At 37.5% G+C, this 13,184-nt stretch overlaps 2 protein-coding genes and 1 long non-coding RNA gene across 3 annotated transcripts; 1 reads left to right on the forward strand and 2 right to left on the reverse strand.

Moving 5' to 3' along the window:
• The first annotated feature begins 221 nt into the window (after positions 1-221).
• On the forward strand, positions 222-5,074 carry LOC145222064 (uncharacterized). The gene is made up of 8 exons (XM_080088073.1): positions 222-461; positions 674-726; positions 1,139-1,218; positions 1,291-1,387; positions 1,447-1,559; positions 1,721-3,434; positions 3,883-3,978; positions 4,518-5,074. Exons 1-8 carry the CDS (start codon positions 298-300, stop codon positions 4,949-4,951), a joined length of 2,751 nt encoding a protein of 916 aa, XP_079944199.1. The 5' UTR covers positions 222-297; the 3' UTR covers positions 4,952-5,074.
• On the reverse strand, positions 452-1,177 carry LOC145222068 (uncharacterized). Its single transcript, XR_013859288.1, has 2 exons — positions 1,113-1,177; positions 452-940 (listed from the first exon to the last, which is right to left on the reverse strand). It is a non-coding gene; the product is annotated as an uncharacterized LOC145222068 (long non-coding RNA).
• Positions 5,075-5,538: 464 nt separating the features above from the next.
• LOC145222065 (uncharacterized) lies at positions 5,539-11,227 on the reverse strand. The gene is made up of 12 exons (XM_080088074.1): positions 11,021-11,227; positions 10,038-10,107; positions 9,881-9,950; positions 9,227-9,460; positions 9,063-9,154; positions 8,771-8,853; positions 8,596-8,710; positions 8,072-8,249; positions 7,552-7,683; positions 6,811-7,017; positions 6,283-6,447; positions 5,539-6,064 (listed from the first exon to the last, which is right to left on the reverse strand). Exons 1-12 carry the CDS (start codon positions 11,103-11,105, stop codon positions 5,903-5,905), a joined length of 1,593 nt encoding a protein of 530 aa, XP_079944200.1. The 5' UTR covers positions 11,106-11,227; the 3' UTR covers positions 5,539-5,902.
• Positions 11,228-13,184: the final 1,957 nt, after the last annotated feature.

The raw sequence follows: 13,184 nt of genomic DNA on the forward strand, positions 1-13,184 counted from the left end.
CTAAACTTTTGGAACCTTTAGAAGAACGTCAATCGTTTCTACTTTCTAGTACCTAAAACAAATAACATTTACGTAATGTTAAATTATCATGCAGATTATATATATCACATGTGAAAGCACACCAATGTAAACTTTTGTTTTTCGGTACCAAGCAAATAGCGACAAATGTACATACTGACACACATAGGTTCGGAAAATGTACCCTTTTTGGTTTTAGATTTTTTTGGATTTTGTTTGCAGTGTTTGTAACTGTAGTACTGTACTGTGATGGAAATGGTTTAATATAAATAAAATATAATGGGAACGTGTTTAAACGATTTACAAACTCTCGTAAAATCAGTTTCAAATGAAGAAAATGAAAGTTGTGTTGTGCTTTCGGAAAACGTTAACCCTTCCTCAATTGCTGTTTCGACTCAAAACATGACTGCAAGTGAACTTCCATTGGCCAATGCAGAGAAGAGGTAAGCTTGTATTTAAATAAATGTAAACAGAGCCCCAAACCTACACTTACTGGTGCTATTGCATATTAAAATAACAATTGTTTTAAAAAACGTTATTCCCTCAGATTTTGTAAGATGTTTTGCATTCAGTAGAATAAAAAGTACATAATTTTGAAAGAAATTTCAGACATGGTGTATAGCGAATTTTACAAAACATCTCATATCTTTTGCAGAGCTTTATCTAAGAAAAAGTGGAAGGACCAACATAAGGCTAGTGTAAATGCTTGTAAGTATATGAAATGACCTAACCGATATACTTCAGTCTTTGTTGTGCCTATACCTGTAAACTTCCCTAAGTTGACAAAATAGAATAGAAATAACTCCACCCTATTGTAATATAGCTAAAATATAGACTGACAATATGCATACAAACACCTCAAGGCAAGGTTCCCAACCTGGGCTTTGTAGACCACCAAGGGGTTTGAGACGTTCACAATGCCCTAAAAAAATAAATACAGAGTAATTTTAATGACTGTAAAAAGTGGTAATTGAAACTAGGGCTTAACAGAATGAATCAACTTATAAAAGTGATCCCCTATACAAATGTTGGTTGTCACTGTCAATTCTTCTGTGGAAAAAAACAATGTGAACATATTTATCATAATTTCTCACTCAAAACTGTTGTTTTATTGCCTTAGCTGAACGGGACAGAAAAGGAAGACTTTCCACTTGCATCGCAAAGTTGAAACAATTGCTTCCTGCATGTAAAGCAAACATGGTATTTTCAAATTAAGTTTTTTTAAAAGGTTCTGTGAATTGAAATTCGATGATTGTGTTGCTTTTATTACAGACAAAAGAAGCAATCATTGAAAAGTCTATTAATTTCATTAAAGATCTACAACAAAAGCATGAAGATATGTTAAAGACCGACGCACCAGAGTGTTTATGTAAGATTTTACCCTAATACTTTATGTTACGTTCCATTATTCCATGTGTTTTTTTGCAGTAAATGAGCTTAGTGCATTGAGAAAACAAGTACTTGAATTAAAAGAACAAGAAAAAGTTTATCAATCACTTCTTGCTTCACATGCTATTCCTGCCAATATCAACGTCCAAAAGGTAAACATATTTTTGTATTTTTAAGGTACACAACAAAGTAGAGCCAACATGTTATATTTAAAGATATGGCTAGTGGTCCGATTATGTTAATTATGTGGGGGGCGACAAAAAAGTCTTACACTTATTTAAAGAATACAGCTTTTTGATTTTTGTTTCTGTAGAAGCCGAAAGTGCCCATTGTACGAAAGTCCAAGGCAAAAAGTGCTTTGTCTGAAGCAACACATAAAGACAAAACAGCTGTAACAGAAGCACCAACATCTACTAATCAAGTCAAACCTACAGCAAATATAGTAAAACCATTACCTGAGGTTGCATCAAATGGACAGGCAACTGCTGTTAACAATTTATCAAGAAAAGAAAGCATAAATTCAACATCTAACCATTTGACTGGTGTGAATAACAATGGAATGCAGTTAGCCAGGCAAATGATGGACATAATGTTGTTGTTATGTCTTGTGCAACAATTTCTTAATGGTGCCACCTTTCCTTGGAGCAAAAATAAAACTATTTCTTCGGATGTAACTGCTGAAGGAGACAAGGGGTCTACTATTACTCATCCATCTGAGAGAAATACCACCTCTGAACATAACACCATTACAAAAGAAATAGATACAGCAAAAGTTTCTACCAGTCCGCCTACTGATGAACTAATCAAGGCACTTTCTAGTCCAAAATCAACCCCGGATTTACAAAGCAATCTCACAGTTTCACCAAACATTTCCAAGTCTGGTTCTTCGGGGGAAATGGAAACGCCATCTGTTAACCAAATACCTACTGTATCAACCCCAAGACAAACTAAAGCACTGTCACCAGATATAGAAAGGCCGTCTACGCTGCAAATAGAAAAGATTTCAGACCCCACTTTGCCAGAAATATCCCCATCCCCGCAGGCAGATAACCTTTTAGCCTGGCTTCGTTCCTCAGAAGATACCTCAATGGATGCTGAAGCCACCACTGTGCCAACTGTCTCGACCTCCCTACAAAACCGAATTTCCGGCTCTGCAGCAATACACACTGGCAAAGACCTTGTCAACTCCAGGACTCCGTTTACTCAGAAAAGGTCAAATATGAATTCGTTCGACATTGCGAATCTAATGAAGCCAAGCGACGTGAATACGGACACTGCTACATCTACCACTGCAGCGGGAAGAACCAAAGATCACGTGGACAGTGACGTCATAGAGTTCAACGCCGCCTCGTCATGCGATATCACCCAGCAGTCATTCGAAAATGACATCCTGGACTGCTTGCAAGGACTAACCACGCCTGAACCGCCATCACGACACGGAGCCGGTAAACTAGATGCATTCATGCGTGTGGGAATCAATACAGCGGAACGAGGCGACCAATTAGCATCGGACACGCGAAAACGAGATCAGAGCATCTCGAACACTTTAAACGAGTTCCTGTACCCCGATTCAGTGCATTGTCCACCGGTCGATGCCCCCTCGCCTTACGCCGTCTCTGTGGCATCAAGGTCGCACGTAATGACCCCGAGGGTGCTGAACACGAGCGAAACACCGGTTGGAAAGATTGTCTACCCTAACCCACACCATCTCCATCACCAGACGTGTCCTCCTCAAAACTCCCAACAAACCGCCCCTTCATTATGGCAACCTGCTATAGCTGAGTTAACTCCAAATAAGCAACTGAGCGCCGTCGGATTTTCAGACTGTTTTTCACCTATGTCAAGCCACTATATAAGTCACCAAAGCACTCCACATTTCCATCAGAGACTCTTGCCTTCGTCACACAGCACTAGAATAAGTCAGAGTCTGGCTCCGAGCGTATCTTGGATGCCGAGCAACAAGCAAACGGTGGCTACAGTGAGCACTACTCTTCATACTACACATGTTAGATCTACCGCTGCGCAAGGTTAGTAAGGTTTTTAACTGTTTACACCTGTTTTGTTATGCGCTTGAGTCGGCATCATATGGCCTAAACCTCCTTGGTAGTGAATAGGCATGTTGTCAAAACAACCTTTATCACAGTGGGGCCAAATAAAGTTAATGTGATTAGGTCACGGGCCGCAACTTTATATAACACAAGGTGATTTTACTTTTTTGCGTACCATGTATACGTATATTGAGTTTGCTTTCGCATTTGATTTTAGCCGTATTATGGTCAGGTCGCAGAAAAATAACACCGTGCGCATTATTTTGCTCAAAAATACATAATAATTGGACTTGTTTTCCAGTACATTTGAAATCCAAGCGGGCCGCACAACCGTTAATGCCCAACTTGGCCCGCGGGCAGCGGGTTGCACACCCCTGGTTTAGTTGAACAAACAACACCGACTAAATATCTTCATCTTTTGTTCCAGCGGTAAGAACCGAACAAACGAAGCCTACACCGACGAAGAAACGGAAAGCGTCTAAACAACCACAGTCAAGTAGAAAGAAAAAACACCAGGTTAAAGGTGAGAATTAATACCATTTTAGTGCAGTGATTTTTAAACTTTTTGTCTTCTCGGCGTCGCTTTGAAATCGCCGATCAGTTCTTGAGTTGTAAGTCGGGCCGGGTTCGGGCTTAGGTTTCTTAAAAAAAACGGGCTTGATTCGGACCTGACTTTACACTCTGTGTCAGTAGTTTATTTGAATAAATGTAACAAACTAAGTAGGCAGTTGCTAGACCTGAAGTAAATAGCCCTAAAACGCCTTGTTCAAAACCAATTGTCTATGTGTTTGTTGTTTTGGTCTTTCCTGAGGCTCAATGCATAGGCCTGTCAATCAAAATTTCGGGCATAAACGGGCTTTTCAAAAATGTTTCGGGTTCGAGCTCCTATGTTAGGCACGTTTCTCTGTCATCCCTTGTTACATTTTCGGCAAAGCAGCTCATCTTCTATTGCCTTAATGATTTAGCATGCTCGAACCTCCTAAAACAGGTCCACCGGCCCCGGTTAAGAACCCAATTGAGTTAGTGTTGACATTTTGGATATCAGTATCCATATTTTTTCAGACACCTCAACTACACACTGTGGTCTTCAGCCAACTGCTACCCCTGATATTTCACAGCGAGCTGGTCCTAGAACCCAATTCTTGCATCCACAGTCCAACACCACTCCTATACGATTCTACCACGGCAATGATAATAGCCGTCGAATGTATCCTGCTGTCCAGAACCTTAACCAGGTTGTAGGTCATACGCCTGTGACTTATAATCCGGATCTTGGTAGTCAGTCCAATCTCTTCCACCAACAGGGGGTCGCGTATCCTGGGGGCCCACCTAACCCCTATTTTCCCTACAACACCAGAATCCCCCAAAATCAGCAGATCAACTATGTACCCGGTTTTGCTAACGCTAATAATAGCAATAACAGTGCACAGAGCGAAGAGGCCGTAGCCAAGTCAAGCAAAGCTTCTCAGCATCATATCAAACGAATTTTAGCGTGATGACTGGATGGAAAAAGAATTTGAATCAGGGGAAATATTAGTAGTAAAATTGCACTTTCCGAATCATGTGTGTGTTTGTGTTGATTACATATATATTGCAGATAATATATATATCGCGACTTCAATATCCGAGTACGGATGGATCCGGATAACCGCATAGTCCGTTTATTTGCATGGGGATCGTAAATCCCTTCAACTGTATTCATTTGTGAAGAATTACTCCGGGTAAATGCACATAAAAAGCTTCCAAAAGAGGTATTTGATTAACCGAAATCGTGTAGTAACCATTGCCTAACCGGCCAAGCTCCTAACATTTTCGAAATGACACGACAGTTGGGGTGAGGGAATTTTAACTTACTAATTTTTGTGTGTCTATTAACTGCTTAAAATTGATCGGTTTCGGGTATGTATCCAAGGTTCACGTTACAACTGTGGTTTGACCAAATGCTGACACTTTTGCTGAGCTAGGCCACTGTAATATCGTTTTTTGTCACCAGCACAACAACAAAGTGCCTTCTTTTCATCTCCTTGTGTCTGTGCAAGCTCCATTATTTTTCACAACTATATATTGTTTGGAGACCACAGAGTGTTGTGCGAAATGTATGATTGTTTGTCAAGAAGAAAAGAAAAAACAAAATAAAGCGTTTGTTCCTCGCACCAAAAACAAAAAATCGAAATACTGCAATAAATAATCAGTTGAAAGGTGATATCGAACTCACAAACGTGCGGACGAAAAAAATAAAGGTTTTTTTCTCTTTTGGAAACACTGCACAGCGCTCCATAAGGTACAGTTCTAAAGACATGTCGTCTGGAAAACGACTTGTATCGCATTGATAACATAGTCGTCTTTATTCTTACAAATTAGAACTTTGCTCAAATTAGGAGTAAAATGAGTACACGGTTTTCGAAAGGCATATTTGTGAACCTGAGTTACAAAACGTGTGGGGATATTTATCGTGTAAGCGATTTGTTAAGTATTTCCCAAACCATAGTTCGACGCAGAAGTGGCATATGGGATTGGGTGAAGTTAAGAGGGGCGTCACGACTGAGGAATTCGGCAAAGGTGCAAGTAAACACTCCACAATCTGACCCGTTCAGCTGTTGTGGAATGTCCTGCAAAATGTTGGGTAATAAGTTGGACTCACAAATTTGGTCTGAATACAAACAATTAAAACTAATAATACCCTAGACAGAAATGTTTAAGGTTCGGCCCGTGGGCCAGAAGGTTAGGGACCCACAGAGATGTTTGAATTTTAAATAAGTGTGGCCCACTGTGTGTTTTTGTATGGATTTTCCACAAACTATAAATGAGAGAAGCAGCATATAGTTACCTGATTTGAACAAGACATGGTTTTCCAATCGCTCGCATCATAAGTAGTTTTCTTCTTATCCATGTGTTCACTCTCTAGATATTCTTTCAATGTTGTAAGGCATTCTGTGTTAATGCCTCCCATTGAGTCATAATATCTTAACTCTTTGCAGCGAAAGTCGGCAATCTTTATATAAAAAAATATTTTATATCACATGAATATGTTTCATATACATCGTAAAAATAAGAAAAGTTACAAGTGTTAACTTCATATCCAAAAATGGGGAATTATCAAAGATTTGGTCAATAAATATACTATTGAGTTTTGCTTGTCAACTAACTGATTTTTTGGTTTTAGTCCACCATTAGAGCACTTTTTCCCAAACTATTAGGTTTTGGACTATTTTTGCCACATTAGTGATCCAAATAAAAAAGTGTATCAATGAACTTTCATATATTATAGGCCACAGACCCAGAAAAACGCTTCATCATCAGAAAAAAATGGTTGAAAGAGCATGTATTTCAATATACGCAACAAATTGTAACTTACTGCTAATGTCCAATGGACACCAAGATGTACGGGGAATATGACAAGTGATTTTGAGAAGATATCAACCTTCTTTGTCCATCTTCGAACAGACTTGTAACCTTGTTTGCTTAGCTTGGGGTAGAAGAAAGTGTTCATGGCATGAGCAGATGGAAGGTTGTCTGTGACTTTTGAGCGCTCCACGATTAATTCCATGTAGAAGTTGATCACCTGTGATCAGTTTGTATTTTCACATACAAATACACAACACTACTGAAGTAAATGAGATATACAACTAAACCTCTTAATCTGGACCTGTTCACACCAAAATATTTGTCCTAACTAGGCGAAGATATGGATTAACCAAGGTTTATTGTTAGAAATTAAAGTCTTCTATAAAATATGTTTGTGTTAAATTCTAATTTTATGGTTTACCAACAGCAAATTTGGCAATCTTGTGCAACAAGCACACAAAAAAACAGAAAAGAAACACCAACAAATATAGACTCCACTTGTTTCGATCCAAAGTCATTACAGTCATCATTTACTGGGGATGGGCAAAAATTGCATATGTGTATTGTTACATCACAGACAGCGTTTTTGTTCTTGGAAATCCTTTCAAAAAGTAGTTTCACACGATAGCAGGGAATGAATATTCAAATGTAATGTTCAGGTCAGTTTGTACAACTGTTCGGCTGAGCACTCAGCAAAAACAGAAATGCTTGGCTCACCCCTTCCCTACCATGTACTAAACAAAGATCTTACCTCATCATTGAGCCAGTTCAACCCACTCAACGTTGCCATGTGCTCTCGAGTGATACTGATGTTAAAAGCTTCCACAAGAACTTGATGAGGGGGAAATGGAATTAAAGCATCATCTACTTTACTTTCAGCTTCCTGCAAATCACAAGCACATGTTGTAAAAATAATTTGAAAAGCTGATCAATACGATGCAATAATGTAGTTGTTCAGTACAGAAAATTGGACTGAACTGGATGCAAACAAGAGTATTTACTTCGGACTTGTATCTTTTGCACAACAAGTCGGGTTACATTTAGTTTAGATTTTGTTTTTAACAAATCAGTTGCAAATGTTTTTATTTCATAGGAGACAAAAGTCTCAAAATAAAATATGTTCTATTTACCAAGGTTAGTTTTGGTTAACTGATCTGAAGCAGCTGAATCATAGTTGCCTTACTAAACAAACAAGTACAATGCCCTGGTTCAGTAGCCATATACCAATGAACAATTTGCGGTATAACAATTATGTGGTGACCATCACTAACCTCGGATAGCTCTTCAACTGGTTCAGGTTCCTTTGGGGTGACCTTTAACCTCTGCTCCAGCAATTCAGCAAGAAGTTCTTCTTTGATCTGTCGCTTTTCGTGGAGAAGTCGAGCTCTTGTTTCCTCCTCTACAAGAATTCTTTTTCTTTCCTGTTCTCGCCGACCATAAGTTTTTACTCTGTTAGCAAAAATACCAATTGTAGTTACTAAGATTGAGGGCAAAAAGCCAGCTTTTATCTTTTTTTATTTGGCTCATTTTTAGGTTTACACAGACTGCTTAAGTCATGTGCAATAAATTTAATACTTTAATTTGTCTGTGAAATTGGTTAAATTGAAATTAAACAAAAAGTCTTTCAAAGAGTTTCGATTATGTTTTACCCTTTCAAATTGACAAAAATAAAAAGGGTTAATAACTTAGCAGGACTTTCCAATAAGTTTTATTATTTTTTGTAAGTTTTCAAACCACTTTATCTGAACATTTTATCCATAGTTTATTGCTTAACCTTTTACCAACAGACACTTACAAATCATGGACAAAATTCTTGGCGAGATATGGACTTTTAGGTGAAAACCAGTCAATCGGAGAACTAGATGATGTCTTAGGTGTAAACAAATTTTGTGCTGTGAAGGTTTTTGAAGCTAAAAAAATTTGTGGTTGTTTAAAAATAATGAAAACAAATCCATCAAATTCAAGCATACGTGTTTTCAAAACTGATTCAGACTTGATTTCTTTTTCAAATCGTGATTGTAATGTTGATGCGGGTACATTTTTTGTAAGATCTCTGCACAAAAATTGGTCATACTAACTGTAACTAGGATACATAGACTAGCCAAGCTTATTAAAAATAAATTCTTACACTAATCAAAGCTACACCAATTAATGAAAAAATTTTCAATAAATTGTATTTATTATTTACAGGCTATTTGGCTGACTGTTTTGAACAAGCTACAATAACTGTTTAGGTAATTTACATCACTTAATTGTACTTACCCCTTGTACTTTGAGGTTGGAATGATAAATTGAGATGTGGAGGTGTCATTACGACTCATTGACAATAAATCTGGAACATTCCCTTTCCTTATCTAATTGAAAATAAAATATAGATCCAAAATCAAAATCCACAAAAGTTATTTTCACACAAATGGTTTACTTACACTTAAATTCTCGGAAGGGCTAGGTGTACTACACAAGTCAATAAACAAGTCCGCTTGTTTTTTTGTTTCTGGTTGTTCAGGAGTTTTTTTCCAGTAATGATGTTTACAAAATATGTTCTCAGTTTCAGCAAGAGACTTGTTCCTGTATTGTTCAATCAGAAGGCGGTATTGGTCTCGTTGTTTAATATCTGTGCATCTTTCAATTTCGTTGATCTGACACGGCCGCTTGTATGGCTAAACAACATAATAAAGTAGAATCGACGACAATAGAGCAAACAAATAAATAGTTATTATAAGCAGTTAAGACATAGATAATTAACTGGAATCAGTCATGAAGCTTCCATACAGATCAGCAATTACTGGACACTCATTATTGAAAGCGTTATACTGCATCAGCTGGTCACCTCATTTGAGGCAGGCAACAGTGCTTGTGATCCAACTTTTAGCAGGTTATCAACTGAGCCTGTGTAGCTCAGTTGGTAGAGCACGAGTTCCTGAAAGACTCCTGGCGTGGGTTTGATTTCCGCTACAGTCTAGTTTTTTTTTCTAGCCTATGCCTTGGCATATGGTGAATGCTTGGTGGCCAGCTGATTCGGTATAATACCTTCAATCGGTCTGTCATACTATGATTATTGTATGCAAAAATGTTCTTACATGTTTTGCTATTCGGTTGGCATACTTGTTTGGGGATTGTCGAAACATTTTGTCAAACATTGTATGTGACCTGAAAAGCACATAGTCTTCAACTCTTCATATACATCACTTTCACAAAGACACAGAAAAACATTCATAAAGGCAATTTTTTTCATACTTGTTGTGTGAAGCAGATTTTCTTTGAGTTGTGGCACTAAATGCTGCTTTACTGGACTTCAAGGAAGATTCTGAAACAAAAAAATGTACCTTACTTGTTGTTAAAGTGTACAATGTTGCAAAGGTGGGCAAGCAACTTTAGTGGTACTGACATGCCAGTCTGCAGAACATCCGGTATGGATAGTATGGCAGCTGCACACCCGAGACTATTTTTTTCAAGTTTGATTGCACACTTGAGACATTTTTTAGGTCTGCGACACCTGGTGTGTTTGTTCACTTTAAAAAAAAATTTGCCTTCGAAATTTTCGTTTCACATTAGTTAACCAGTGGCGCGATTGCATTTGACAGTTATTTTGAGATTTTGTTAAATATTTGCAAATCGGTTAGATTTTTCTTGATGAGGTGCACACTTAACTGGTTCATGCACACCTTAAAATTTCTTCGTGCACACCTTCACACCTGAAAATTCTTCGTGCACACCCGAGATCTCAGCGAAATGTGCCATAAAATCCAATGTGGCAGAACATGGCAGTTGTGGACAAGATCTTGGCCATGCAGGACCAACATGATCCATGTGTGCACTAGCAGGATCCTAGGATCCGCTTGTAAGATCAATTTCAGCAGGCGCAATGTAGTAGAGTTTAAGGCAGGACAATTAAACGCCTATGGGGCTAAATGCCTGTGTGCAGCCCTATAAAATTGGTGTGCAGCTGCCATACTCCGCAGACTGGCTGACATATAGTCTTTTGCTACCATACACTCACAAACAAACCCTTTTAGTTGCTCTACAGTCTACAGGGCAAATAAACTAAGTGAACCATCCTAACTATGGTCATAAAAGTGAACAACAACAGTACCACAATAATTAATGTTCAATCACAGAAAAAACGTATTTTAATAGTTGGCAAATATATGTATTGTTATTAATGTATCGGACTTAGGAATACCATCAACGTTAAAGAAGATACTAGCTTGAAAGCTTACCTCTGTCTTCTTTTTTGAAAAAACTTTCCCGTCTTTCATAAAAACTAAATCGAGGCTTTACTTTTTTCGTTACACTTTCCGACATGACGAAGTCCAGTAGTAGAAAGACAAAATTGTATTGCTATTATGGAGGTGTTGATTTTGATCAACCCTAGGTTGAGGGAAAGGAAGTAAAATGTGTTAATTTAACCATCAACCCCTTTAAAATTGAAAATTAAACTGCAGTGTTTCCCACAAACATTTTATCAGTGTTTTCAAATTCATTTTCGGCAACAATAGAAATGTTAAAAATAAGTGTTGTGTTCAGTTTAGGTACATTTTTTAAAGTAATACAGAAGCAATTAACTATCGCACCACAAATAAACATACAGACAGAAAATTCTTCAACACAAATGATCAATTGTAACCAAATTCTGTAAAGAAACGTTATTATTAACGTATTTAAGATAACTCATTTTTAGTTTTAAATAGAAAAAATATTCAAAAAATAAACTTTTTTATAGTTCAGATTATGTGCTTGATTTAAAACATTTAAGAGTGGTTTCTTCTAAGTACATTGAATACCAGTACAAACCGCAACCCCAGAGAACTCGTAAAACCGTGCGACGCTGCAAGTTTCTTACTTCGTGGTGTGTTGTGGTAAAGCATGAAATTTATAGGTTGGCGAAAAGAACTGTGAAACTATGCAACAGGTCTTGTCCTACAAGACTTAGCAAATATGCTGGCTAATATTGATGTGCTGGCTGATTTGAAAACGTAACCTAAATTGCAATTCTAATCAGTTTTAAGTTAAAAAAGTATACAAGTATCTTATGCTATAATACCATTTCGAGTGTTTATTAGATTAGCAACAAGGAAATATAGTTTCAATATGGATTTTGAGAGTGTACCTGTTATCGATTGCAAAAACTGTTTAAATGAAAATCTAATTAACTAATCATAATTTGCTGGAGATCGCAGAGCAGATGGTTAAAGTATTTTCGGAAGTTGGATTTGCATTTTTGAAAAACTCTGGACTATCATGGTAATATGACAAGACTTTTTTAAGCTTCGTTTCTGTTCTCGTAGGCAGTTGGTTGATGACGTAAATCGTGCTGGAAGGCAGTTTTTTTAAAATTTAAACGTTTAAGTAGCCAGTTGCTGGACCTGACCCAATGAGGCAACAAAGTATGGGCTTATCAATCAAACTTTCGTGCCTAAGCAGGCTTCCCAGAAACGATTCGGAGCGAGTTTCGGGTTTGGGCCGGGTTCGGGCTCCAATTTCAGGCCCATTTGCAACCCTGCGTTAGATTGCAGCTGTATTTAAAAGGGCATAGGAACGTTAAAAAAAAATTCGCAAAACAAATATTACGGCCGTTAAGTAAATCAAAGGTTAGAGCTTTCCAACACTTGCAGACCACTTAACTTTACGAAGTTGTACATTGGCGAGAAATATGATTTTTTTACATAATTATGCAGTCTCAATTCGAAAAGACCTTTTGATTACAAGGAGGCTTTCAATGTTTCTGGGGAATTTGGCTCGGATTCTGGAGTGGTATGGCCTGACAATTTGTCCCCGCAGTTTTCAATCGCGTTCCAAACAATGATGAATGAGGCCAAGAGTCTTAATTACTCTTACAATTCTTAATATTTTGTCTGTTGGACTAAAATTACAGGTTTGTTACTTTTAAAAGGCTAATTTCATTCCGGAATATATCGCTTTGAAATCCTCTCGCTGTCACCATCATTTCAATGTGTTTAATAAGCTTAATTGAACAAAACTTTGCTATAAATTCTTAAAGTCAGATTTTAACATCTTCAAAACCAACATTTTAACAATTTTTGGATAAAAGTTTTTTTGAAAAATGTCATTCTTTGATCCACCAACAAGGCAGCCACACGACCTTCAGAAACCTTTACTATCCTGCCATTACAAAACCGGTAATACCTGGACAACTGCGAATAGGTGAACACTCCGATTTTGGAACAATAACTCTCTTGTTTATGGATCAGATTGGAGGTCTTCATGTAGCACACGTGAATTATTGACTGCTTTGGAATACCTTAACAAAAAATTTGCCGAAATGAATAATTATTAGAGTGGTACAAAAGTTACTCGTGAATTTCAGAATGCCAAAAAAAACTATTAGATTTAGCTCTCAAGGTAAAATGGAAGTGCCGTTTT

The sequence above is a fragment of the Phallusia mammillata genome, chromosome 4 (genome assembly GCF_965637545.1).
Source record: "Phallusia mammillata chromosome 4, kaPhaMamm4.hap1.1, whole genome shotgun sequence".
Classification (NCBI taxonomy): Eukaryota; Metazoa; Chordata; class Ascidiacea; order Phlebobranchia; family Ascidiidae; genus Phallusia; species Phallusia mammillata.

Excerpts from the sequence above, each read along its gene's own strand:
- LOC145222064 (XM_080088073.1), top strand. The coding sequence starts at position 298 with ATGGGAACGTGTTTAAACGATTTACAAACTCTCGTAAAATCAGTTTCA. Across the intron at positions 462-673 it reads TTGGCCAATGCAGAGAAGAG|AGCTTTATCTAAGAAAAAGT; the intron begins GTAAGCTTGTAT and ends TATCTTTTGCAG. Across the intron at positions 3,435-3,882 it reads TAGATCTACCGCTGCGCAAG|CGGTAAGAACCGAACAAACG; the intron begins GTTAGTAAGGTT and ends CTTTTGTTCCAG.
- LOC145222065 (XM_080088074.1), bottom strand. The coding sequence starts at position 11,105 with ATGTCGGAAAGTGTAACGAAAAAAGTAAAGCCTCGATTTAGTTTTTAT. Across the intron at positions 9,155-9,226 it reads GCCCTTCCGAGAATTTAAGT|ATAAGGAAAGGGAATGTTCC; the intron begins GTAAGTAAACCA and ends ATTTTCAATTAG. Across the intron at positions 8,854-9,062 it reads CCAACCTCAAAGTACAAGGG|AGATCTTACAAAAAATGTAC; the intron begins GTAAGTACAATT and ends ATTTTTGTGCAG.